The following is a 26,584-nucleotide window of genomic DNA, read 5'->3' as shown; positions in this document are numbered from 1 at the left end:
ATGCATGTGCTTCCTCTTCTGCTCTCTCTTCCCCAGGTACCCATAGCGTCAGGGTGGCCCAGATCAGGAACATTCCCCAGATCTCTGGAGCGTAGGAAGGCTAAGGCTTATTTCTCGTCCACATTACGTGCCCATGGCAGGGCGGCAACAGGCTGCTGGTCGTAGTTGCAAGGAAACGCACCCGAAGGGGTGGCCAGCATCTCTCCGAGACAGTGGGGATGGACTCAGAAGGGTCTCACGCTGTCACTTAAGTGCTCTGGCCTGGAAGTGCCTTGTCAAAGTTCTGCTCACAGCTCATTGGCCAGAAGGAGTCACACGGGGTCCCAAGGGGATGTGCCACCCACCCAGGCACTTGTGTCTAATGACACTGCCCTGGGGACCTGAAGGGGGAGACACTGCCCTGCACAGGGATCTGAGGGAAAAGAGTCCCCTGCCCTGGGAGTCTGAGGGTGGAGACAGTGAACTATCCTGGAGGGGAGGGTTGGGGGAGATGATACCCCCTCCCCCACACACTTCAGCTGCCTTGGAAAAACTAGGCCTCTGATGCTAAGATATCTCCCCGAATCTCTCCACTCTGGGCGCAGCCAGCACCTGCCAGGTCCCACCCAGGTTGCTCTGGCGCCGGCCATGGAATCCGATCCAGCTGGGAAGCAAAGGCTGTTTGTTCTCTCTGGTTGTGATCTTGGCCACCCCGAAACCAGCCCCAGATCACTTTCCAGGGCATCTGTGTTTGACCAGGGGCCCCCGGACAACCCATACTGGCCTTGGGTCCGACTGGATCAACCATCACTGCCAGGTCACTGACTCTGCAAAATCCCAACCCTCTTGAGTGCAACAGGGCCTGGGAACAGCCTCACAAAGGGGCCAGAAAGTCCTGGTGGAGCCTGTCCCCTTAGCCCCCAACTCCTGACTTGGGCCACATCAATCCTCACAGCTCCAACTAAGCTTGCATCCTCTTGGGCTACAGGGAAGGGAGAAGAAGAGGAAGACTTATCCTTCTGCCTTTAGCCGGCTCTGAGGTGCTGAGACCCGGGCATCACAGGGGCCTGGGGACTGAGAGGGACATTTCTGGGGAGATGTGGTCCCAGCTCCAATGCTCACTAGCTGGTGACCCTGAGCAGTGGCTTAACCTCTCTATACCTCAGTTTGTCCATCTTTACAATGGGAATCTCAAAGGTCCTCACCTCATTCGGTAGTTCTGAGGGAGAGCTCTTGTGGGACTGTGTCTCTCCGCTGCCTCTGCTGACTGTTGCAAAAACTCTTCCTGGCTCTCAAAGTTCTTCTCAGCTGGAAGCCTTCTGCAGCCCAAAGTCCATGCAGAGTGAATGGAAGATGCAAGTCCTAGTGGCTTCTACTAGTGGCATACCCCCACACTTCTTGTATTCAAGTGTTCCAGAGCCCAGCTGTGGCCCCTACTGCTCTCTCCACCCCCAGCTCAGAGCAATGATCTGTGCCAGCCTTCAGCATCCCCTTGGACACCCGCCCACCCAAACCCCCAAAGCTGCTGGCTTCTACCCCATCATTCATTCTGCCTATATTTTTGTTTGTTTGTTTGTCTTGGTTTTGTTTTTTTTTTGCCATGCTGCTTGACTTGCGGGATCTTAGTTCCCCGACCAGGGATTGAACTTGGGTCACTGGCAGTGAAAGTACTGAGTCCTAACCACTGAACCACCAGGGAATTCCATTCTGCCTGTTCTTGAACTTGAGCTAAGTGCAATGCCCAAACAAGTCCTCTTCTCTTCTGAGCCTGGCTAATCATATTCACTGTTAGGTCTGAGACATTCATCTGTGTTGCCTGTATCAGTAATTCCCTCTTGTTAATTGCTGAGTAGTATTCCATTGTATGGATGTACCAGAGTCTGTTCATCTGTTGATGGACATTTGGATTGTCCCTAGTTCTTGGCCATTGAAAGAAATTGCTCTGAGTACTCTTGTACATGTCTTTTGATGAATACACACTCATTTTTTTTTTGATTCTTACTAGTCGTATATATTCTTTTTTTTTTTTTAACATCGTTATTGGAGTCTAATTGCTTTACAATGGTGTGTTAGTTTCTGCTTTATAACAAAGTGAATCAGTTATACATATACATATATCCCCATATCTCTTCCCTCTTGCATCTCCCTCCCTCCCACCCTCCCTATCCCACCCCTCTAGGTGGTCACAAAGCACCTAGCTGATCTCCCTGTGCTATGCGGCTGCTTCCCACTAGCTATCTATTTTACATTTGGTAGTGTATATATGTCCATGCCACTCTCTCACTTTGCCCCAGCTTACCCTTCCGTTTCCCCGTAGCCTCAAGTCCATTCTCTAGTAGGTCTGCGTATTTATTCCTGTCTTGCCCCTAGGATCTTCATGATCATTTTTTTTTTTTTTTAGATTCCATATATATGTGTTAGCATATGGTATTTGTTTTTCTCTTTCTGACTTACTTCACTCTGTAGGACAGACTCTAGGTCCATCCACCTCACTACAAATAACTCAGTTTCGTTTCTTCTTATGGCTGAGTAATATTCCATTATATATATGTGCCACACCTTCTTTATCCATTCATCTGTTAATGGACACTTAGGTTGCTGCCATGTCCTGGCTATTGTAAATAGAGCTGCAATGAACATTGTGGTACATGACTCTTTTTGAATTATGGTTTTCTCAAGGTATATGCCCAGTAGTGGGATTGCTGGGTCGTATGGTAGTTCTATTTTTAGTTTTTTAAGGAACCTCCATACTGTTCTCCACAGTGGCTGTATCAATTTACATTCCCACCAACAGTGCAAGAGGGTTCCCTTTTCTCCACACCCTCTCCAGCATTTATCGTTTGTAGATTTTTTGATGATGGCCATTCTGACTGGTGTGAGATGATATCTCATTGTAGTTTTGATTTGCATTTCTCTAATGATTAATGATGTTGAGCATTCTTTCATGTGTTTGTTGGCAATCTGTATATCTTCTTTGGAGAAATGTCTATTTAGGTCTTCTGCCGATTTTTGGATTGGGTTGTTTGTTTTTTTGATATTGAGCTGCATGAGCTGCTTGTAAATTTTGGAGATTAATCCTTTGTCATTTGCTTCATTTGCAAATACTTTCTCCCATTCTGAGGGTTGTCTTTTGGTCTTGTTTATGGTTTCCTTTGCTGTGCAAAAGCTTTTAAGTTTCATTAGGTCCCATTTGTTTATTTTTGTTTTTATTTCCATTTCTCTAGGAGGTGGGTCAAAAAGGATCTTGCTGTGATGTAGGTCATAGAGTGTTCTGCCTATGTTTTCCTCTAAGAGTTTGATAGTGTCTGGCCTTACATTTAGGTCTTTAATCCATTTTGAGTTTATTTTTGTGTATGGTGTTAGGGAGTGTTCTAATTTCATTCTTTTACATGTAGCTGCCCAGTTTTCCCAGCACCACTTATTGAAGAGGCTGTCTTTTCTCCACTGTATATTCTTGCCTCTTTTATGAAAGATTAGGTGACCATATGTGCGTGGGTTTACCTCTGGGCTTTCTATCCTGTTCCTTTGATCTATATTTCTGTTTTTGTGCCAGTACCATACTGTCTTGATTACTGTAGCTTTGTAGTATAGTCTGAAGTCAGGGAGCCTGATTGATGAATACACACTCATTCTTGTTGGGTAAATACCCTGAGTGGAAATTCTAAGTGGTAAGGGAGGCCTATCTTCAGCTTAAGCAGATACGGCCAAGCAGACTTCTAAGACTGTTGCACCAATTTACCCTCCCACCCACAGCAAATGAGAGTTCCAGTGGCTCCATGTCTTCACCAACACTTGGCATTGTCAGTTTTGTTAATTTTGGCCATTTGTCTCACCAGTTTGAATTTCTTAGGTATCATGTACACTCTTGCCAGCTTAGAAATCTGAACTGGAAAAGCTGACCCATGCTGTATAGAAAACACCGCTTTCTCATCTTCCTTATCCACCTGCCCTTTTTATTTGTCATTGGGAAGAGCCCACAGGGAATTTACAAGACATTAAGTAGTTTCTGAGATGGTTCCCTTTGGGAACATTTTGTCTTGGTAACCTGGTGTTCAGGCCTGTGTAATCCTCCGCTTGAGGGCAGGCTGGATCTGGTGTAGACTCACCTCTCACCAATGGAATACAGGAAGGGTGATGGGACTTCACTTCTGTGAGTAGGTTTAAAATACAAGGCTTCCATCTTGTTGGCTACACTGATGCACACTGCCCTATAAAGAGGCCCACATGTCACAGAACTGAGGGCAGCCTCTGGCCAACAACCAGCAAGGAACCAAGGACTTCAGTTCCACAGCTCACAGGGAATTGAATCGTGCCAACAACCACAAAGTGAACTTGAAAGCAGATCCTACCCTTGTTGAATCTTTTTTATTTTTCTTTTTATAAATTTATTTATTTATATTTGGCTGCATCGGGTCTTCGTTGCTGCGCGTGGGCTTTCCCTAGTTGTGGCGAGCGGGGGCTACTCTTTGTTGTGGTGCTCAGGCTTCTCATTGCAGTGGCTTCTCTTTGTTGTGGAGCACAGGCCCTAGAGCGGGCGGGCTTCAGTAGTTGTGGCACGTGGGCTCAGTAGTTGTGGCTCGCGGGCTCTAGAGCACAGGTTCAGTGGTCGTGGGGCACGGGCTTAGTTGCTCCGCAGCATGTGGAATCTTCCCCGCCCAGGGCTTGAACCCGTGTCCCCTGCACTGGCAGGTGGATTCTTAACCACTGCGCCACCAGGGAAACCCTTAAAGTGTTTTAAATAAAGTGTTCTCTGGGGGAAACGGGCCCCTTGTTTGCTCTGAGCAATCTCCCTCAAGGTGGCATCTGACCTTCTGTTCTAAATGTCACCAGCACAGAGGACCCCAACTCCATCTGCCACTTTCAGAAGATTTTACCTGCAGAAGTAAAGGAGGGAGACCAGTGGGTGTGATGAGGGGGCAACAGTGGTGACCCTCGTGTGAGTTAGGCAGGGTGTTGGCACATGGCGGGCATCCAAAAACCAACAGCTCTTCTCAACCACAAATAGCACAGTTAAGTGCTTTCAATATCCCATTTATGCCTGCTGTTGCAAAAATGCCATGAAGCTGGAGCAGATGCTATCTGTGCCTCCCTCCCCTCTGCAGCAAGTACCTGTGACCCTGCCTGGGGCCTCCTGTGACCAGAGGAGTGTGTCTAGCTGGTGCACAGGGAAGGCTAGAAGTGTGAGGGGTCAGTCCCTCTGGGAACAGCTCTCAGCTAATGCCTGATGGAAATAGGAGGATAAATATCCCAGCCTCCTCGCCCCTGGGCTGGGACCAGCTGCCATGTGTGCTCTATGCTGTCTCCCTGGGGTCCCCAGGGGGATGGAGCCCCCGTTGCCCTTAGCACCATCTGCTCATTGGCGCCCCCTGCAGGGTTCCGGGGCGTCCTGGGGTCACTTCCCAGGTGAACAACATCTTGGCAATCATCTCAGCCTTTGGTTCTGATGACCCCAAACCAAGGCAACATCTTTTTTATAATTAATTAATTAATTAGGTTGTGTCGGGTCTTAGTTGCGGCATGCGGGATCTTCATTGTGGTATGCGGGATCTTTCGTTGCAGTGTACAGGCTCTTTGTTGTAGCGTGCGGGCTCAGTAGCTGTGGCGCATGGGCTTAGTTGCCCCACGGCATATGGGATCTTAGTTCCCCGACCAGGGATCAAACCTGGGTCCCCTGCATTGGAAAGTGCATTCTGAACCACTGGACCACGAGGGATGTCCCCAAGGCAACATCTTTAACAGATGTGTCTACACCTCAAAATGTACCAGGATGCCGACAGCTACTTGTGTCGGTGAGGCCCGTGGAGCTAACGGGGTCATTGAAACTCTTTCCGATTTGGTCCTCACAGCTGTACTATGATGGGGTTGGGGGATTAGCCCTATTTTATGAAGAAAGAAACTGAAGTGCAGGTCGCATGACTGCTCCCTGAGCCAGGTCTGTCCAAGCCGCCTCTTGGAACACAAAACCCTCATCAGGTGCCCAGGACAGGGAGCGACCAGAGCGTTTGGCTCCAGCCCTAGGACCAGCCTCTTCCCTGCTCGCCAGATTCTGATCAGAATACAAAGGTGCTCAGCACCCCATCCAGGGCGGTGTCGACAACAGGGCCAGGTTTCAGCAGGGACTGTGGGCAGCACTTCCAGCCAGCCTCCCACGTTGTAACCTTGCAGACTTTCCAGGGCTCCAGTTCTTGGTCCCAGGGGGGGTGCGCAGAGATCAGACTGGGATGAGGCTAGTGAGCACGTAGGGCCCACATTTAAGGAGGTGCTCACTTCAAACTTGGGGCCCACCTGCACGTGAAGGAACCTGAGAGTGAGTGCCTCCTTAAATTTTCTTTTTTTTTTTTAAGTTGAGGTGAAATTCACATAAGATGAAATTCACCAATTAAAAATGTACAGTTCAGTGGCATTTAGTGCATGGACGATGTGCAACCATCACCTCTATCTAGTTCTAGAACATTTCCATCACCCCAAAGGAAACCTCATCCCTATTAGCCATTACTCCCCATTCCCCCTCCCCCAGCCCCTGGCAACCACTAATCTACTTTATATCTCTATAGATTTGCCTGTTCTGGACATTTCATATAAATGGGATCATACACTATGTGGCCTTTGCGTCTGGCTTCTTTCAATCAGCATTATGTTTTCAGGGTTCATCCATGCTGTAGCATGTGACAGAGCTTCCTTTTTATGGCTAATATTCCACTGTATGGATGGATCACTTTTTGTTTATTCATTCATCGATTGATGGACATTTGGGTTGTTTCCACCTTGTGGTGATTGTGACTAGCGCTGCTATGAATGCACATGTACAAGGATTTGTCTGAACCCTTGTTTTCAATTCTTTTGAGCCTCCTTAAATTTTGTACCCGCACCCTAGTCCTGGCCTTGAAGATTAGGCCTAGAGGTCTAGTTTCTAATTCTCCTGACCAGTCCACCAGGTACTCCTCGCACACAGCCAGCTTGGGTCCTTCCTCCTTAACTCTCTTGCCCACCCTCAAGAGTCCCCAGGGCCTCCCCCATTCCAGAGAGTTCTCAGAAACTGGAGTCTCCAGTGTTTCCCGGGCACTAGCTATATGTCCTGGTGTCCTACGTGACAGGGTTATGAGGTTCCAGCCATCACCACCGCCGTGTGTTCTCACATGAGTGGCCTTGCTTTTCTGGCCTCAGTTTGCCCATCTGTGAGTGGGGTTGTCCTAAGGATTAACTAAAGCCGGAAGTGCCTGGTGTGTGTCTGCAGTACTAGGCATGTGACACGATATTCATTCTGACTTGATCCTCTTCATTGATATTTTCATGCTCACCAAGAGCCTGTGCTTCCTGGGCACCCCCTGTGACAGGTGCCATATGGGAGGAGGAGGTCTGTGTAGCCTCCCAGGGGCTCAGGAAGGAGGTGATCCAGGCCAATGGGGCACCCAACTCTGTACCTGATCATCAGAATCCTTATCCAAGGTCAGGTTTGGGGACCAGCCTCCCTGCTGGGTGCTGCCACCTCTCTGCCCATGGAGATGGGTCCTGGGGGACTTCAAGCCACTGTGTGGCTGAGCTTCCTCCGCCCCTGAGTCCCTGTGTGGCCCAGGAAGGGATGGGTTGGGAGACTGCTGGGGACATTTGTCCATTTGGGGTTGGGGCAGGGACCAGGCCATCCCCACAACCTGTGAAATGTATATGCATGAAGATTTGTGGGGCATGGGCCCCAGACTTGGCTCTACAAGGGGCACACTCTCTGTCCCCTGACTCCTGCCCTTTCCACCCCCACTCCTTTCACTCTACCCCTCATCCTGGGTCTGCACTTGGCCACGCAGCATGTTTGGATATGGCTCAGATGACATGGAAATAGTGACATGGAGTTTATTTTCAGGTTGTGCAGGACGGGGGTGGGACCAGGGCCTCCAGAGACCCCCTGAGGCTCTGAGTTATCCATTCCAAGCTCTGTCAGTTCCAAGAGTCCCAGAAACTGGCCATCAACCCACCTTTTCCTGCCACCAGGCACCCCGACTGACAGAAGCACAGGTTGACAAGCCTTGAGGACCTGCTATGCACAGGCCCCCAGAATGGCTCACACGGAGTCTCACGGGAGCCTTAGGAAGAGGGACCGCTTCCGTTCCCATTTTACAGACCAGGAAACTGAGACACAGAGCGGTGAAGCCCTCAACCACAGGCCCACAGCCAGGAGTCTGGGTCCAGGCCTCCAGGTGCGCCCATGGCCCTGGGCTGCTCTGAGCTCCGCACACACAGGTTTCAAACGCTCACAGCCTGGAAGGAGTCGCAGAGTCTGAGACTTGCACTATCAGCAGCATGGGGGTTACAGGACCCGGGTTCGAATCCTGGCTCTGATGCTCAATACTGGCCGTGGGACCCTTGGTGAGTCACTGCCCCTCTCTGGGCCTCGGTTTCCTCATCTGTAAAATGGACGGAGATGTTTAGAGAAACGCTGCCTGAGCTCTCCCCTCCCCTCCTGCCTATAACAGAATCTTATTCATTCTGGGCAGCTACATTTCCTTGTCTCCTCTGTATTGAAGTGTGGCCACATGACTCTGTTCTGGCCAATGGGGTATAAGCAGAAGGCCTCCCAGGAAAACTTCCAAAATCTCCTGAGAAGTCCTGGCCTCTGCCTTTCTCTCTGAGTGAGGAGGCAAAGGTTGGAGCCCTGGCAGCCATTTTGTGCCATGAGGCAACCTTGAGGACACAAGTCAGGGATGCTGTGAACTGAGAGAGAAATCAAGTTATACTGCTACTGTGGTTGAGCCTGGAGCTATCTCTACAAGAGTCCTCTTCCTGCTGCCTGACACTAGGTCTCTATCCTTGATCTTTGGGCTCACACGAGAGTGGAGTCCTTCCCCGAACCCCCTGGCCTGTGGCTCAGGATGCTGCGCATCTCATGCGTGACCTCTTCCCAGTGCCCCTCAGTGGCAGACAGCGTCCGGTGCATGCGAGATGCAGGCAGGCTGCCCTCCCGGCCTCCCCCTATGGCTGCAGGTGCTGTGGCAGTAACCATGGATCTGAGGGAGTCCCCAGGTTTTGGGCAGGATGAGTAGGGGGTCCAGTGATGGGTACCCTGCTGGGGCTGAGCCCTGGGGCTGGCCTTGGAGACTTCAGCAGGGCAGACAGGGTCGTCTTCAAAGTGCGGTGGGGACAGCTCATGGAGGCCACGGCGGGTGGCCCGGGCGGCCCGGAGTAGAGTGTGGGTCAGCGCCGCCACCAGGACCAGAGCACCCAAGCCAAGGATGGAGGCAGCTGCTGCACCCGTCTCGATCTCGAAGAGAAGCAGGGCGTAGATGGACAGTGCTGGGGAAGGAAACGGCTCTCATTCAATGTTTGTTCTCCAACCCCTGGGAGAGCTCCCCCAAATGGAGAGCAGTTATAGAAAATTGTACATTATGATAGGCACATAGACTAACTCATCGAACCCTTTCACACCCGACAAATACATCATCATCACATCTGTTTTACTATAAAATGGTAAATTGTGTGTTATCTGTACTTCACCACGATTGAAACAACTCAGATCTCAGGCTTTCTGAATCCCTGTGATTGACCTTGAGTGAATCACAGTCTCTCTCTGGCCTCAGTTTGCTGATCTGAACAACAAGACAGTTGGCGGGGACTTCCCTGGTGGTCCGGTGGGTAAGACTCCGCCCTCCCAATGCAGAGGACCCTGGGTTGCACCTCTGGTCAGGGAACTAGATTCCACATGCATCCCACAACTAAGGAGCCGCAACTAAAAATCCCTCATGCCGCAACTAAAAAGATCCCACATGCCGCAACTAAGAGCCAGCGCAGCCAAAATAAATAAATAAAATTTAAAAAATAAATCTTAAAAAACAAAAAAGACAGTTGGCGACCTGGCTTTGAGGACCTGTACTGGTTCTCTGTTGCCCTGTCCGATGTCCAGTTGGCACCACCATTCTTTTTGGTGGGAACTGTCCTGTGCATTGTAGGACATTTAGCAGCTTCTATCCACCAGATACCAGTAGTACCCTCCCCCTGCCCTATCGTGACAACCAAAAATGTCTCCAGATGTTGATTGCCAAATGTTCCCTCAGGGGCAGAATCAGCCCCCATTGAGAAGTGCTGGTCCAGTCCCTACCCCTACCCTGGTCACTGATCTAGAAGGACTGACCCACCACTCTGGCATCAGTGACATGTATGGTCCTAGGCCAATCAGAGCACTGCTTCCCCTGATTATAGTGATTGGTGCATGGCTATCACATGACCCAAGCTCAGCCAATCAGAGTCAGCCCTGGGACCTTTGCTTGGCCTATGAGGACAGGGTTATTTTCTAACTGCAGCCATTAGGAAATTGGTAGGAGAGAAGCCCAGAGCTGATGGAGGACTTCTTGGCACTTTGTGGGCTGTTTTAATGCTTTCTCCAGCTCTGTACTCTTGCTTTTGAAGATGCCACAATGCATCATGTCTGACATATTAAGGCGAGGCCAAGGACTTTTTTTGCTCTAAAATTTTTTTTTTTTAATATTTTTATTTATGTATTTATTTGGCTGTGCTGGGTCTTAGTTGCGGCATGTGAACTCTTAGTTGCAGCATGTGGGATCTAGTTCCCTGACCAGGGATCGAACCCAGGCCCCCTGCATTGGGAGCACGGAGTCTTAGCCACTGGACCACCAGGGAAGTCCCTGCTCTAAACATTTTTGAAAGATCTTTATAACTATTATTTTGGCTCTGGTTAGCAATGAATGAATGATTGGCTGGACATGCTCAGGAATTCTTGCTGAGTGAGGTCACCTATCCTCAAAAAGAATCTAAATGGGAGCTGAACAAATTCTTAATTTAATGCTTAATGAGGCTGACATAGTTACCTTTTATTGCCCTTTGTGAGTTTTCTTGTATTTTAGAATAAGAATATTTTATTCTCCAAGTCTCCAACATTTTTGTTGGCTTATGAAAAGGCTTGAGATCATAGGTATTGTGTTGAAGCGCTTACAGAGACAGGCATCTTTCTCAGGGCACGGCAGGTGATGAGATGAAGTGAGAAGCATTTCTGAAGACCTCATTTGAGTGCCTGGATCCAGCCACACCTGAGGCCAATAACCCCTGATCTTTTCAGATACACGAGTCACTCCATCCACTCTCCTTTTTAAAAAACCCACATCCAGAGCATTTTTGTTTGTTTGTTTGTTTTGTTTGTTTTTGGCCACGTGACACGTGGGATCTTAGTTCTTAGTTCCCTGACCAGGGATGAACCCACGCCCCCTGCAGTGGAAGCGCAGAGTCTTAACCTTTGGATCGCCAGGGATGTTCCACACTTAATAAAATCCAGAGCATTTTATGAAGTCAAACAACAAGAGTTATGCAGAGTTCGCTGCACTGTACATACAAATTCCCACAATGAACCCTAGGCTCATATCTCATAAATAAATCTTTTAAATATATCTTGTAAACTTCTCTTTCTCTATTGTGGTACTAAGGAAAAATAGTAATAGCAAATCCCTTGTTTTTCAGTCAGCTGATTTTTTTTTCTTCCAGTGAAACAGGTTGTTTATAGGGCTGCCAAGGATCTATGTATGATTCAGCGCTGAGTCTCCAGGACCAGCAACATATTTTTCAAGATTAGAACAAAATACAAGATGTCAGGAGTCTCTTTAAGAAAGGTGATGATTTGATTCCTTTACCAGCATGTGTGGGTGAAAGAATGTTGATCAAAGAAAAGTTATAAGTCGGGAAGGAAGAAAGACAGTGCAGTGTGTCCTTCTGGCACTCAGGTTATTAGTTTTTACTCTGCTTCATGTTTTGGGATTTAAAATTGCATATCTGGTTTATGAAGCGTATTTTCTTCCTTAAGCCCTTCTTGAGCTGGATTCAGATATTTGTGACCAAAACAGTTTTTGCTAAGGCCAACCTATGAAACACTATCTCCAGAAACCACCAAGGACTTGGAAACTTTTATTCAAACCAAATGTAGAAAGCTGATGAATCAGAAGTGTGATGAAGACAACTGCCATTTATGGAATCCCCACTGGGATCAGATGCCAGCCATGGGCTAAAGTGTCAGAGCCAAGAGTGAAACAGGCAGGCTGCCTCTGGAGCTGACCCCAGTTGTGGGGCTATTACCCCTGGTCACCCCAACCCAGGGCCCTACACCCCATGTTCTATCCTGAGCACATACCTGCTAAGTAGACGGAGACCCCACAACAGAAGAGGCCGAGGGCCACATGTCTGAGGAGGCGGCAGTCATAGAGAAACCAGTCAGACCTGGCAGGGAGGGGGGCAGGAAGAAAATGGGCTCAGGAGGCAGAGCTGGTGGAATAAGGCTGGGGAGGAGAGGTAGGAGGAGTGGTCCAGCTTTGGGGAACTGGAGATCTATGTGAGGACCTAGCCATCCACTCATCTATCCCCCCACTCATTCATCCTTTACCATCCATCCATCCCCATCGATTATTCAACCATACAGCCATCCATCCATTTAACCATGCTTTGTTCATCCATCCACCCATTTATTTAAACATCCGTCATTATCCATTCATCCATTTGTCATCTGCCATCCATCCATCCATCCATCCATCCATCCATCCATCCCCCCCACCCATCCATCCATCGTCTATCTCCCAGTCACCATCCATCCAGCAAACCAACCATCTGTCCATTCATCCATCCACAGTCACTATCCATTCCATTCCCCTCCCCCGAAACCCATCCATATACATCAGTCCATTCGAACATCCAACACTAATGAAGCAGCTATTGTGTACGGACACTTGCTAAACATCTGACCTCCATTATTTTAAAGACCATAAGCTTATTTGGGGGTGAGAAAACTGAGGCTAATTTGTTATCAGTGACAATAGAAACAGAGATTCCCAAGAGCTGACATGGATTGAGGACTCAGTTTTGAGCCCAGCCCCATGCTAAGTGCTTCCGCTGTGTGCATGCCCTTCTCCAGTCCTGTGAGATCAGGAAAAGGAAGCTCTGAGAGCTTCCATCATCACTCACCTCCCACCAATACCATGGAAATGGCCTCCTCCCTGGTCTGCCTTCCAACTCCCCTCCTGACCCCTTTTCTGCACAGTGGCCAGAGTGGGTTCTTTCAAACTTAAGTCAGATCACATCCCTCCTGGCTCACAACTCTCTCAGTCAGAGTAAACCCAAGGTCTTCACCACAGCACAGGAAGCGCTATATAATCCAGTACCTCTTGGACTTCCTTGGTGGTCCAGTGGTTAAGACTCTGTGCTTCCACTGCAGGGGGGGCAAGTTCAATCCCTGGTTGGGGAACTAAGAGCACGCATGCCACAGGATGAGGAAAAAAAAAAAAAATCCAGTACCTCTCACTTCCTGGCCCTCATCTTCCTTATGTACCCTCCAGCCACACCAATCACCTCTATCACCTTCTAACACCCTAAGCTCATTCCTGCTCCAGGGCCTTTGCACATGCTGTTCCCTCTGCCTGGATCACAGTCCCCCAGCTCTTCTGCCTCCTTTCCTCCTTCAAGTCTCAACACAGGCCTCCCCTGATGGTCCCATCTCATTCCCCACCCTGTCCTCCTGCACCACATCACCCCATTTTCATCCATTTCCGGCATTCATCATCATTTGACATTACTGATCTGTTTTGTATCTTCATTATCTGTGTCCCCATGAAGGTGGGTCCAGGTCCTCCTGGTTCCTGCTGGGTCGCCAATACCCAATGCTGGGCTCAGCCCCCGGCAGGTGCCCAACACATATTTGTCAACTGGCAGAACGCATGCTTTTCAGCACCCCTTGAACTATCAGATGGAGGGTGCACAGTTCGGATGGGATCAAATGGTGGAATTTCCCATCCGCTCAGATCCATGGAATCCTGGACAAGGATCCCAGCTCCCCTCCCCCAGCGTCCTGGAAGGAAACACTCAGATGTGGGACAGCCAAGTCCTTGGCTCAAGGAAGGTTCCTCGCTCCACATGCACCCCCCGGCCACCCTGTCCAGTGCCCATATCTCCGAGCTCAGGTGCCTGACAAGGAACCCCACCCAGGGCCAGGGCACATGTTCTGGCTCTACCAGCTTCAAGTTCAAATCCAGCCCACCCCCTTCCAATCCTGGCAGCCTAGAGAGAGCAGACTCTTTTTAACACACTGTTAAAAAGGGAGATAATAACAGCACCAGCCACCCAGGGGGCTTCACTGTGTTAATCCACATTAAGTGGGGGGAACCTAGAGCTTAGGGTTCCATAAATGACAAACACTATCAACACTGGGGCTAACTGACCCCAGGCCCTCTCTGAGCCTGTTTCCACATCTTTGAAAAGGGGGTCCCAGCTGTAGTTGTACCTGCTGTAAATTTTCAACAAATATAGGATGGAGGGAGGGATGGATGGAGAGAAGGAGAGAGAGAGAGGGAGGGAGGGATGGAAGAAAGGAGGAAGGGAAAGATGGATGGAGGGGGTGAGGAAGGAAAGCTCTCCCCCAACCTGAGGCCCAGAGAAGGGCAGCGGCTCCCCCGGGCTTGTCCAGCCCCCAGCCGCGTAGAGGGGCCGGTCCTCCTACCTGCCGGGGCCCGGTGCCCGCGCCATCTCGGCGCCCAGGTGGCCGCAGAGCGCGGCGAGAAGCAGGCAGGTGAGACCCAGCACCAGGGCGAGCGCGGCGAGCGCGGCTGCCAGCGGCAGCAGCGCTCCGGCCGCGTCCTCCGGCAGCCCAGGGCCGGCGCCCAGCTCCGGGCCCAGCCCGTCGATTCGCGGTCCTCGAAGTTCCGCGCGGCCCGCCTGCAGCTGGAACAGCAGCTGCGCGCTCAGCGCCGCCAGCACGGCCGCGGGGATGCCCAAAAGGATCATCGCGGCCAGCACCCGGCCGCCGTACGACCTGGCCATGGAGGGGTCCTGCGGGCCTAGGGGACAGTTGAGGAATCAAAGAGATTTTAGGGGGCAGGGGAGTTGAGGGGCGTCCGAGGGCCCTCGGCGGTCCAGAGGGGGTGGGGTCGCAGGGGGGTTGTTTCTGAATATTGTCGGGGCCGCAGAGGGCTCGGGATGCCAGTCGCAGTGAGGACGAGAAAGCTCTGGGAAAACTTGAGACAGTCTTTTCTTTCTCTGTGAGCGACAGCTCTTGGCCTCAGAGTTCTGGAGGGGCGTGGCCGGCGAGGGGCGGGGCGAAGAAGGGGCGGAGGCGGTCCCACGTGGGATAGGGGTGCAGTGGCGGGATCCAGAGAGCCTCACAAATCCATAAACTCATTCAAGTGCCCCCATTTTCCCCTCCCGCTGCCCCAAGCACCTGTTTCATTGCTGTCTTTTAAGAAAGAAAAGAAACTTGAACGAATTTTTAAATAATTCGCTCTGATATGTGGTCTCTACCCGCGGATCCGGCAATTGGCTGGAAAGTCCCCCTCTGCTCACCTTCTTTCAAGGCTTTTCAGAAACGTCAGCCACCTCAGAGAGGCCCTCCTGCATCCCCTCCCCAAGCAGCACACCTGTCCTTCGCTGCTAGCCTTTGTTCTTCCCACGACACATTTTGGGGGATATTATTTGTTTTTAAGTTTTAAAAATTGAGGTGAAATTTACATGACATAAAATTAACCATTAGAAAGTGAACAATTCAGTGGTATTTAGTACATACACAACGTTGTGCAACCATCACCTCTATCTAGTTCTGGAATTTCCATTCCCCCCACCTCCCCCATTAGCAGTCACTTCTCATTCCTCCCTCTCAGCCCCTGGTAACCACAAATCAATCTACTTTCTGTCTCCAAGGATTTGTCTTTTCTGGACATTTCATATAAACAAAACCAGACAATATGTGGCCTGTTGTGTCTGGCTTTTTTCCCTGAGCATAAGGTTTTTAAGGCTCATCCATGTTGTAGCACGTGTCAGTGCTTCATTCCTTTTTTTTTTTTAACATCTTTATTAGAGTATAATTGCTTTACAATGGTGTGTCAGTTTCTGCTTTATAACAAAGTGAATCAGTTATACATATACAAATGTCCCCTTCCCTCTTGCATCTCCCTCCCTCCCACCCTCCCTATCCCACCCCTCTAGGTGGTCACAAAGCACCGAGCTGATCTCCCTGTGCTATGCGGCTACTTCCCACTAGCTATCTATTTTATGTTTGGTAGTGTATATATGCCCATGCTTCATTCCTTTTTATGGCTGAATAACATTCCATTGTATGGGTGGACCACATTTACTTTACTCATTCATCTGTTGATGGACATTTGGGTTGTTTCCACCTTTTGTCGATTGTGAATAGTGCTCCTATGAACGTGCACATACAACGATTTATTTGAGTCCTGTTTTCATTTCTTTTGGGTCTGTACCTAGAGTGGAATGGCTGGGTTATATGGTAACTCTATATTTAACTTATTGGGGAACTGCCTATTTTCCACAGCAGTTGCACCATTTTACATTCCCACCAGTAGTGCACCAGGGTTCCAATTTCTTCATTTCCCTTCCAACACTTGTTATTTTCTGTTTTTGTTTTTTTTTTATAACCATTCTACAGGGTGTGAATGGGTATCTCATTGCAATTTCGATTTGCATTTCCATAATAACCACTGAAGTAGGGTGTCTTTTCACGCCCTTGTTGTCTATTTGTGCATCTTCTTTGGAGAAATGTCTCTTCATCTCCTTTGCTCATTTAGATTGTTTGTCTCCTTGCTTTCCTGTAGCACTGTGCATCTCTGGCAGCGCACCATATGCATTTTCCCACTATGTGTGGCCCGGTAGTGGGGGAGGGGTGGCTGCTCCAGACCGCAGAATGTCTGCTTCAAGTGTCCACTGCTGTGTCCCCTTTGTGTCTGGGTCTGCGCCTCGCACACAGTAGGCTCTTAATAAATGCTTGTTGCACGCATGAGTGAACGGATCGCTTTGTACTCCTGCTCTGTAATTCTTGCAAAGTTTGAAATATCAAAACTGAAAATGGTTTCAAAGTTAATGCATTCCTGATAGATCCAGAATATAAGAGTGAACGAGGTCGACATGGCCTCCTGCAAGCAGGGCTCTGTCTTAATGCATTTGGGCCTGAAAGACAGCATAGTCATCACCTAGGCTTTACAGATGAGGAAACTGAGACACAGAGAGGTTGAGTAACTCCCTAGGTCACACAGCAAACACAGACAGCCTGGCTCCCACCCACTGCTTTATATTGCTTCACAGAAATGTTATAGACCCCACTGGTTTTGAATTTCCAGGTCTCTTCTCTAATTTGGGGAGTCATTTTTTTTCAGATTTTGAAATTTTGGGGTCTTCTGGGAACCGTTTGTGGGCCTTGAGCCCTCAGCCCAGTGCCTGATGGGTAAAATGACCCCAGGGGAGAGAACAGGGTGACCCTTCAGCAACAGGTGGCTTCTTCCTTTGCTGTGTGGCTTTGGGTAAATCCCTTAACCTCTCTGGGCTTCCTCATCTGTAACAGGAATCAGTTCATTCATTCATTTATTCACTAGGCTTTGGCCCAACACACCCAGCCTTTTTCATCATCGCCAAAGTTAGAGTGAATTTTCCATGTTTTACAGGTAAGAAAAAGTCTCACATTGGGATAGCTGGGACTCAGTGATTCGTTTGGAACAGAGTCCTTGCTCTGTTCTGGGTGTTGGGGATACACAGAAGTGAGATAGTGGCATTTATTCATTCGACAAACATTGATGAGGACCTGTGCCCCCCTGGCTCTGGGAACCCAGTGGTGACAAAGGCAGGTCCAGCTTGCCCTTCTGGGGAGGAGGTGAAAACACAGGCTAAACCAGCCAAATAAAGGGACAATTCCATGCCATGGCCAAAGGTCATTACAGCCCTCTCTTAGACGTCACAATTATTTGATGGAAGCTGGGGGGTAGTGTCACAGATACCAAGACCTGGCACCCCCTTTGAATATGCGGGTGACTCTCTGGTTTGGAGGTGTCTGGCTTCAATTTGGAAATTTAACCCTGCAAGTTGGCAACACTCTGTAGGTGACACTCTGAGAGTGATCTTGTCTGCCTTGGCCAGGCGCCAAGCTGTCCCTTCCTCACCTTAGCTGTGACAAGCAGGAGTAGAGATGGGGATGGGAGGTTTGATCCCTATCTACCAGTAGGGAGACTCAGAGAGGGCCAGTGACCTGCCCACATCACACAGCCTGACAGGACAGGGAGCGGACTTCCCTACCTCACTGCCCAGGTGGCAAAACTTGGCCACTCTCTTTCCGTGCTGGCTGAAATAATAGTAAAGATATTGATGGGTTGTGTGTCCTGTGGTTTGCTCTCGGGAAGGATGTTTTTTAACTTCTTTTAAAGGCTGTCAGTGAGCCAGCGACCTAAGAATTTAAGAGCCATTACCACACAGGGTTTAACACAACCATTTCACAGATAGGCCTAATTAAGGTCCACGAAGGGCAAGATGTGTCTGGAACCAGAGCAGGTGGCATCACCGACCTGAGCCTCAATTTCCTCACCTGGAGATTGGGGGTTAGGGGTGAGCAAGAAATTAGGCACTTGTCCAGTCCCTAGGCCTCTAGGGCCTCCCAAATCCCGGAGTCGCACCGCCCTCCTAGCACACCCTTTCCGGAGACTGGGAACAGGTGTGGATTGCACCTCATTTGCATGTTTGGCCCCGCCCCGAGGACGCACCTCCCCATATCGCCGCCAGGCGGCGCCAGAGGCAAAATGAAGAGGTTCGTGCGCAGAGCGAGCTTCGGCTCTAGGTCCTTGGCTGACCTGCCAGGTAGGACCTTGTCTTATTGTCATTTTCCAGAGGAAAGAAAGGAGGCTTAGAAAGGGAAGGTGACTGTCCTACAGTCACACAGCCGGGAAGGGGCTCCAGACTAGAGTTTTTGATTTCTATATTCTGCTGTCTCCCTCGTGAATCCCCAGGGTTCACCAGGGACAGGGAGACTCTGAGCCCTCGCTGAAGGTCCTGGACCCAGCGCACACGGCACCAAATATTGAACCGCATCCCGTGCAAACTACAAATCTGTTGTTAAAGGATTGCTGTAGTTTTGCGCATGAAGCATGTGAACAACGCATTTAGTGCACGGTGGGCCGAGCGTTCTCAGCACGATCATTTGATTTTAGTTTGCATTTTCCCATTCTGGAACCTGTAACCACCCCACCTCCCCAAGTCTTAAAAATATTTCTAGAGGCCCTTGAAAAGGTCTCCCTGCTTCACCACCCCGGCCTGGAAGGCTCAGACATGCCGCTGGAGAACCAAGACAGGTCCTGGGCCTGCCAGGTCCTGGGCGAGGGGTGGGGGGGTGGAGGGGGGCCTCACATAGAAACCTCCGTCATCGGCCCTGCGCTAGGTCTCACCCTCCACCTGTGGAGGGGGTGGGGGCGTCCGAACTGACTAGCTCAGGTCCCGCCCTGCTTCTCCCCCGTTATCTCATTACACAGCCCCTCGCTCTCGCTCAATCCTGAGGGTGTGGAGGGTGGGCCTCAAAAAGACCCTTCCTGCTCCCCACGTCTCGGCCTTTACTCTGCATCCGGGGAGCTCAGAGCAGCTCCACCCTCACCGCCCCTCTGCTCCTCGGGCTGGGCTCAGAATAGAGACCGCCCCCCCAGCCCGCGGCTCCGGCCTGACGCTACGTCCCCTCCCTCCTCCTGGCCTGAACTCAGAACGGTCCCCTCCCCTCACCCCGCCCCCACTTCCCGCCCCGCTGGGGCTCATCAGAGATTCTGCTTGCTCTACCCGTCAGCCTTCCACCTTGGGGGCTCAGGACAGCCCCCCGGTCCCGCCCACTACCGGGAGGTGGTGGGGGGGGATGAGGGCTTATCACAGACTCGCCCCTGTCTGTCTGTTCTCTCCTACCGGGGGATTCAGAACAGACCCCCACCCCCTAGCCCCACCCACGCTAGGGAGGGGGAAGGACTCCTCATAGACACGCCCCTCTCTTCTCTCCCACCAAAGGGATCAGAACAGCCCGCTTCCGCCCCGGCCCCGCCCCCGCCCTCCTCTTGGGAGTTTCATCATAGAACCCCCAGTCCGGTCCACGCCTCCAGGGGTCAGAACAGCCCCACGGCCCCGCCCTCCTGCCTGGGGCCGCCCCCTCTACCCCGGCCTCGTACGCCCCGCGCAGCCGGGTCCACTCGGTACTTGCAGCGGCGCAGTGGTTCGGTGAGGCTCCGCGGCGCGGGGTCTTCCAGGTCCTCTGGCAGCAGGAAGCTGCGGTCCAGCACCTCAGCCGCCTCTTGCCAGTTGGCGAAGCAGGCAGGGCCCAGGCGCCGGATCTCGTCGGCCGCGTCGAGCGTGAGCACGTCCCCACTCGGCTTGAGCACCACGACCGCCGGCAGGCGCTCCACGGAGAACCGGCGCCCGAGGTCCCTGCGGAGCGGGCGGGTCAGTCCGGTCGGACCCTCGTCCTTGACCCTATGCTGAGGAGCCCCACATCCCTCCTCCCAGTACTTACTGAGCGCCTTCTGTGTGCACTGTCCCATGCCGGCCTCTGGGGGTGCCCAGGAACCAGAACAGGCCAGGCCACACTGGCCTCCGGGCTTTGGCTCCAACACCCCAGACATGCTCCCACCACAGGGCCTTTGCACTGGTCATGTCCTCTGCCTGGAGCACTCTCCCCAGACATCTGCGGATTAAGACCCTGTATGCTGCAGACACCTAACCTTAAATTTCAACGCCTCTCTTCCTCTCTGCTGATGCGTGGCTCTCAGCATCCAACACACTGCATAGTTTATTTCTCCTGTTTGTCATTTTCTCCCACAATAGAAAGTAGCTTCACTAGGGCACGGATTTCTGTCCCTATTCACGAGTGTCCCCAGTGCCTGAAACAGTGCCGGGCACAGAGTAGATGCTCAGGAAATGTGTGTGGGATGAATGAACAAATACTGACAGATTCCATAAAGAGATACTAAACTGGGTAAAGGACTTATGGTCAGAGAGGATCTCTCTAAGGAGGTGACCCTGGAGCTGAAATCTGCAGGAAGAGGAAGGGGAGAACTGGGGAAAGTTTTCCCATGCAGAGTGCACAGCTGGTGCAAAAGCCTGAAGGTCAGAGGGAGATTGGAGTGCAGCATTGATCATAAAGGCCCCGCAGGGCCATGGTAAGGAGTTTTTGATTTTGTTTTCTGTATGAGAGAGCGCCAGTGAAAAGCCATCCACAGGAGACCTCCCAGACCAAATCTCCCATCTAGGCCAAAACCCCACACAGTCATCATGGAGTCAAGTAGGCTACTAGCCTGGGCCCATCACCCATGATTCTTACCTTCCACCCACGGGGTTCTTGGGTGGCCTCCATACAGAGACACATAGTATTGATACTTGCAAAATCCCACAGGAGTAGGTTGCCAGACTTAGCAACTAGAAATACAGGACACCCTGTGTGAATGAATTTGAACTTCATGTAAACAACAAATAACTTTTTATAAGTATGTCCCTGCATTATGTGGGACATAGTTATACTCAAAATTCTTCATTGTTTACATGAAATTTATACTCAACTGGGTGTCCTGTATTTTATCTGGCAACCCTGTGTGTGGGAGGGGTGGGGGGTGGGGACTCGCTCACTCTGTCTGGATACTTGCCTGGGTGAAGGTTTTGTTGAGAGGACCCTGCCTCAGACAAGGTCAATGTTTGGCTATGATGCCCTTACAGCTGGCATTTCTTCCCCCAGGGGAGGGAAATGTTCACCATTTGGGGAAAAGAACCTCCTCAGCTGCAGAAGGCTGTGGGAGTGAGCAAGTGTGCCAACTCTGATAATGTTGGGTAGGGATGAAGGTCTCCATGACCAGAAACTTCTAAGTTTTGTAACAAAATTGATGACATCAGTAAAATGTCACAAAGTCTGCAACTCACTTTGAAATGGTTCAGCACAAACTCCGCGTGCATGGAGATAAAGCAAATGGCAAAAATGCCCAAGGGTTTCATTGTGTGCTCCTTCCAACTTTTTGGTATCTTTGAAATTTTTCTCTTCTTTTTTTTTTCCTTTAGCCATGCCACATGGCTTGCAGGAAACTTTTCATATTGAAAAATTGGGGTTTAAAAAGAATGAGGGACTTCCCTGGTGGCACAGTGGTTAAGAATCTGCCTACCAATGCAGGGGACATGGGTTCAAGCCCTGGTCCGAGAAGATCCCATATGCCACGGAGCAGCTAAGCCCGTGCGCCACAACTACTGAGCCTGTGCTCTAGAGCCCGCGAGACACAACTACTGAGCCTGCATGCCACAACTAGTGAAGCCCACGCACCTAGAGCCCGTGCTCCAACACAAGAGAAGCCACCGCAATGAGAAGCCCGGGCACTAAAACAAAGAGTAGCCCCCTGCTCGCTGCAGCTAGAGAAAACCCGCGCACAGCCACAAAAACCCAACACAGCCAAAAATAAGTAAATAAAATATAAATAAATTTATAAAATAAATAAATAAAAAGAATGAAAGTCTCACTGTTGAAAAGGGGAAAGTTTGCAAATAGCCACAAACGATCACACTGTTTATTGGGCAGCTCCTTGGACAGCTTGAACTCAACCACCTCGCTCAGCTCCAGTGCCCTCCATGGCTCCCAGCTACTCTGAGGATCACATCCACATTCATTAGGTGGCATTTGGGGCGCTGCTCCACATGCTGCCTTCTTACTCCTGGTATTACTGTTCCCTGAATTGGCTGTTCTTTCTCTGAAATCCTCCGAGCCTTTGTCTGGGTTATGTCCTCTGCCTGGAATCCCTTCCCTTTCCTCACTCTTTACCCTCCTATCCTCCTTGTCCTTGGTGGGGGTGTGGGGGGTGTCTCTCTTTAAAGCCATTTCCTCTGGGAAGCATCCCCTGACCCCCAAATCTCAGCAAGGTCTCCCCATGATATTTCCACATGACATCCTCCCTTTGTCCTTGGGAACTACTGCAGTTCGTTATTATGTATTTATTTGAGTGTTTGAGTCTTTGTTTCACGTCTGTGCTCCCCCCTTCCCAGGTTGTAAACTCCCCAGGGAGCTGGATGGAAATGGGCATATGTACCCCTCCCCCGCCCCTCCCCCCCAATTCTCTGTTCTGATTGGCCCACAGAGGGTGCTCATCAACTTCAAATGGAACAGATACGTCAGTAAACAAATACTTCACTTTCAGCAGAAACAGCCCCTCCTCCAGGAAGCCCTCCCTGACCTCTCCTCTCACCTCACCTCCTCAGGTCATCCTCGAAGGGCAAGAAGAGCCACTTCTTGGGCATGTCCCTGAGGAACAGGTCCTGCTGCTCCTCTGTCGAGTCCTGGGACACGTACACCAGGGCCAGCTGGGCTGCCCGCAACACGTAGAACTCATCCGTGAGCTGCACAAAGAAGTCCCTGAGGATGGGTGCAAAGGCCTGGCACTTCGGGCATGAGCCGGCACCAAAGAACAGCAGCACCAGTCGGTTTTCCAGCCGGCGGCTGAGCTCAGCCTCCGTGTCCAGCTCATCCTGGTCACTGTTGTTTCGGATCAGGACACGGCCAGAGAACAGGCAGGCCATGGCAACCCTGGCTGGGTGCTGGGGACAGGGCGCAAGGACCTTGTGTGACCCCGAGCCCGCTGGCTGGCTGCTGTCGCAGGATTAGGAATTCTTAGGAGGCCAGTTTAGAACCTCGCTAATCTGCCTAACCTCGACCTGATTCTTTGCTGCCTCTGAGGGCAGGGGACCAGCTGCTCATGGGCCTGTCTCAGCAGACAGCTGCTAAGGCATTAAAAAAACAGACTGACATACTGGTGTGAAAATATTTTGTTAAATTGTGATGTAAAAAGATACGTGCCTGTTCATGAATGCATTCGGTAATCCTAAATCACAGGGCTCGACTAATTAATAACTGTTCTAAGTCGATGTGAGCATAAATGATATTTCAAGGTGTCCGCCTGCCATGACCAGGATGTCCTGTGAAATTATCTTTGATTTACACAGGTGACAAAGTCACAGAGCTGGCCAATATCTGCTTTGATAGGACATGAGAAAACATGCTAAATTCCAGTTAGAAATTAATAAGAATAAACTTTTTTTTCTTCCCTTCTCCCTCCTGAGTTCTGTCTGAACAGCCCACCTTAAGATTCCATGGTGAGTAAGGGTGAAAATCATGGTCACAATATTTTGCAGCCCTCTCCCACCAAGCGCTGGGAACTAGTTCTCCTCTCCTTGAAGCCAGGTTGGCTCCTAACTTGCTTTGACCGACAGAATGTGGTGGAAGGTGTGAGTTCGCAGGATAAGCCTTATTCTCACCTCCCACTTTCACTCTTTTGGAATGTGGCCTCCAGACGCCCCCATGTAAGGAAGCTGATCTAGCCCAGAGGTTGGCAAACTTTTTATGTAAAGGGCCAGGGAGTAAATGTTTTTGACATTTTAGGCCATAGAGTCTCTGCTACAACTTTGAATTCTCTTATTGTGCAAAAGCATCTCTAGACAATATGTAAATTCATTTATGTGTCTGGGTTCCAATAAAACTCTATGTACAGACACTGAAATTTGAATTTCGTAGGATTTTCATATGTCGTGAGACATCAATCTTTCGATTTTTGTTTTCAACCGTTTAAAAATGTAAAAACCATTCTTAGCCCACAGTGAGCAGGATTTGACCTGCGACCCGTTCTAGCCTATTGTTTGAGAGGCCACATGGAAAAGAGCTAGATGCCCAGCCAACAGCTAGCACCAACTGCCACACATGTGATCTTCCAGCCCAGCCACTGACAGAATGTAGCACAGCGACTGTGCCAGGTGAGACCAGCAGAGGGACCGCCCAGGTGTTACCGACCAGGGTTCTTGGCCTCCTTAATCAATAGAAATTGATCAGAGGCCAGACAAGAAGTTCACGCAAGGCTTTATTGGGGCCCCTGCTGCAGGCCCCTACTTGCAGAACAAGTAACAGTTTCCCTCGTTGGCTTGCTTGCTGAAGCGAGGCGAGCTGGTTCCTTATATGGGGTGAGGGGAGGGGTGTGTCCAGGGGCTGGGCCGGAGGGGTGGCTTAGGTTGTTTGCCCACCCCTCTGGTGGGGTTGTGTGCAGGGCGCATGCGCAGTACCCTGCTTTTGCTCCCAGCTCTTCAGAAGTGGCAGTTGAGGTTGTTTGATCTTTTTGTATCTTGTTGTCCATAGTTTGCCCCAACTGTGCGTGCAAGCAGTTCTTTTTAGTCCCTTATAGTTTCTTTATATTAATATCTTGTTGCTTGAGGAGACTGTTGTCCAGGTGCAAGCACTGCAGCAAAAGGTCCCAGGTCCCAGGTCCCAGCCTGTCTCACAGGCAACCCATGGGATCCTGAGAAATAGTTGATTAGCCTTGTATGAAGCCACTCAGTTTGGGGTGATTTGTTATACAGCAGTAGGTAACCAGAACACCAGGTCTTGAGGACTTTTCTGGACCTAGGGAGACGTGAGAGACAGAAAGAAACTTAGTATTGGCTTTAAACAATGAAAAAGAAAACCACAAAATCCTCATCCTCAAGAGTTTAACCTACCTTGTCAAGGCTTTGTGACTGGGCCCATCCCTGATGGGTCCGCCTTTCATTCTGATAGGGATAGAGTAAGATACTTACACAGCTAGAAATCCCACTAGGGGAAGATAGATAAGAGAGGGACTTCAGGAGATCACCATCAACTAGACACCAACCAGGAAATGCCCAGGTCATCTGGCAGCTAAACAACAATCAGAACATTTTGAAACTAAACAGACTTACTTGGGCCACTACCATGGAAAAAATGGATACAAGACCTGCATTTGGCTTTGTGAGCTCTGTAACATAACCTGCCCCGAAAAACGGCATACCTGCAGGTAGCTTACAGAAGAATATGGGGGAAAGGTGAAAGAAACTAGGAGAAAGGTGACATTACACTGAAATCTGAGATGAATTACCATATTTTAGTATATGTTACCACCTTTTTACTAATACATTGGGTTGGCCAAAAAGTTCGTTCTGGTTTTTCTGTAAGAGGCTATGGAAAGACCCGAACGAACTGTTTGGCCAACCCAATACATATGATTTAAGTAGCGCTATGACAGTCCCAGTTAGACCACACAAGCTTAAAGGAGCAGCTAATGAGGTAAGCCTTGACATCTACCCAAGAATGAGGAAGAAGGGGGTCTTCTTCCCTCCCTGCTTTTTCTTTGATTAGGAAGATGTAGCCCCCTTTGTTCTCAGGACAGCAGAGCTCTCTTGCCTGCCTGCTTGTATCCTTCACAAGAGTCCTATACTATTAAATCCACTTCTTGGGACTTCCCTGGTGGTCCAGTGGGTAAGACTCCGCACTCCCAATGCAAGGGGCCTGGGTTTGATCCCTGGTCGGGGAACTAGATCCCACATGGATGCTGCAACAAAGACTGGCGCAGCCAAAAAAAAAAACACAAAAAACCCACTTCTTACCTATTACTTTGCCTCTCGTTGAATTCTCTCTGCACCAAGACACAAGAACTGGAACTTCAGTAAGCCCTGAGACCAGGCGTGAAGTTTCAGCTGGGAGATTGTGGGTTCAAGTCCCATCTGCCAGAGATTGTGGGTTGGAGTCCCATCTGAGGTGTGCGGTTTCAATTCCGTTTAAAATTTCCTGGTTAGATTTTCCTCTCTCTGCCAGAACCATGGGAAGTCCCAAATTATTGTGAATTCAAGAGATTACTGAGAGCAAAATTATCTCAACAGTGGAGAACTCTTCTAAGATGTTTACAAGGTACGAAAATAAAGGGAAACCTCACAAAAATGGAGTTGGGAGGCCAGAGGGGGAGCGCTCATGCAGTATTACTCAAGGTCAATTACAGGAAGAACTGTCAATTACAGGCCCCAACAGAAGAATCAT

At 50.1% G+C, this 26,584-nt stretch overlaps 2 protein-coding genes across 3 annotated transcripts; both read right to left on the bottom strand.

Moving 5' to 3' along the window:
- Nucleotides 1–7,804: 7,804 nt before the first annotated feature.
- TMEM221 (transmembrane protein 221) lies at nucleotides 7,805–14,972 on the bottom strand. Of its 2 annotated transcripts, XM_036848934.1 has the most exons (4): nucleotides 14,450–14,972; nucleotides 12,098–12,183; nucleotides 9,031–9,261; nucleotides 7,805–8,375 (listed from the first exon to the last, which is right to left on the bottom strand). In XM_036848934.1, the coding sequence occupies exons 1-4, from the start codon at nucleotides 14,767–14,769 to the stop codon at nucleotides 8,314–8,316; spliced, it is 699 nt and encodes a 232-aa protein (XP_036704829.1). In that variant the 5' UTR covers nucleotides 14,770–14,972; the 3' UTR covers nucleotides 7,805–8,313. The 2 variants fall into 2 exon arrangements, with proteins under 2 accessions (XP_036704829.1, XP_036704828.1); XM_036848933.1 differs by lacking the exon at nucleotides 7,805–8,375 and having other exon boundaries at nucleotides 8,792–9,261; nucleotides 14,450–14,769.
- A 4,884-nt stretch (nucleotides 14,973–19,856) lies between these two features.
- NXNL1 (nucleoredoxin like 1) lies at nucleotides 19,857–23,577 on the bottom strand. The gene is made up of 2 exons (XM_036848724.1): nucleotides 22,967–23,577; nucleotides 19,857–20,175 (listed from the first exon to the last, which is right to left on the bottom strand). Exons 1-2 carry the CDS (start codon nucleotides 23,290–23,292, stop codon nucleotides 19,857–19,859), a joined length of 645 nt encoding a protein of 214 aa, XP_036704619.1. The 5' UTR covers nucleotides 23,293–23,577.
- Between the last annotated feature and the right edge of the window lie 3,007 nt (nucleotides 23,578–26,584).

Source organism: Balaenoptera musculus, chromosome 3 (genome assembly GCF_009873245.2).
Source record: "Balaenoptera musculus isolate JJ_BM4_2016_0621 chromosome 3, mBalMus1.pri.v3, whole genome shotgun sequence".
Classification (NCBI taxonomy): Eukaryota; Metazoa; Chordata; class Mammalia; order Artiodactyla; family Balaenopteridae; genus Balaenoptera; species Balaenoptera musculus.
Note: the sequence above shows the minus strand (reverse complement) of the source record. Positions and strands in the feature narration are given on the sequence as shown.

Excerpts from the sequence above, each read along its gene's own strand:
- TMEM221 (XM_036848933.1), bottom strand. The coding sequence starts at position 14,769 with ATGGCCAGGTCGTACGGCGGCCGGGTGCTGGCCGCGATGATCCTTTTG. Across the intron at positions 12,184-14,449 it reads CGGGCACCGGGCCCCGGCAG|GTCTGACTGGTTTCTCTATG; the intron begins GTAGGAGGACCG and ends CCTCCCTGCCAG. Across the intron at positions 9,262-12,097 it reads GGTCTCCGTCTACTTAGCAG|CACTGTCCATCTACGCCCTG; the intron begins GTATGTGCTCAG and ends TTCCTTCCCCAG.
- NXNL1 (XM_036848724.1), bottom strand. The coding sequence starts at position 23,292 with ATGGCCTGCCTGTTCTCTGGCCGTGTCCTGATCCGAAACAACAGTGAC. Across the intron at positions 20,176-22,966 it reads TTCGAGGATGACCTGAGGAG|GGACCTCGGGCGCCGGTTCT; the intron begins GTGAGGTGAGAG and ends CCCGCTCCGCAG.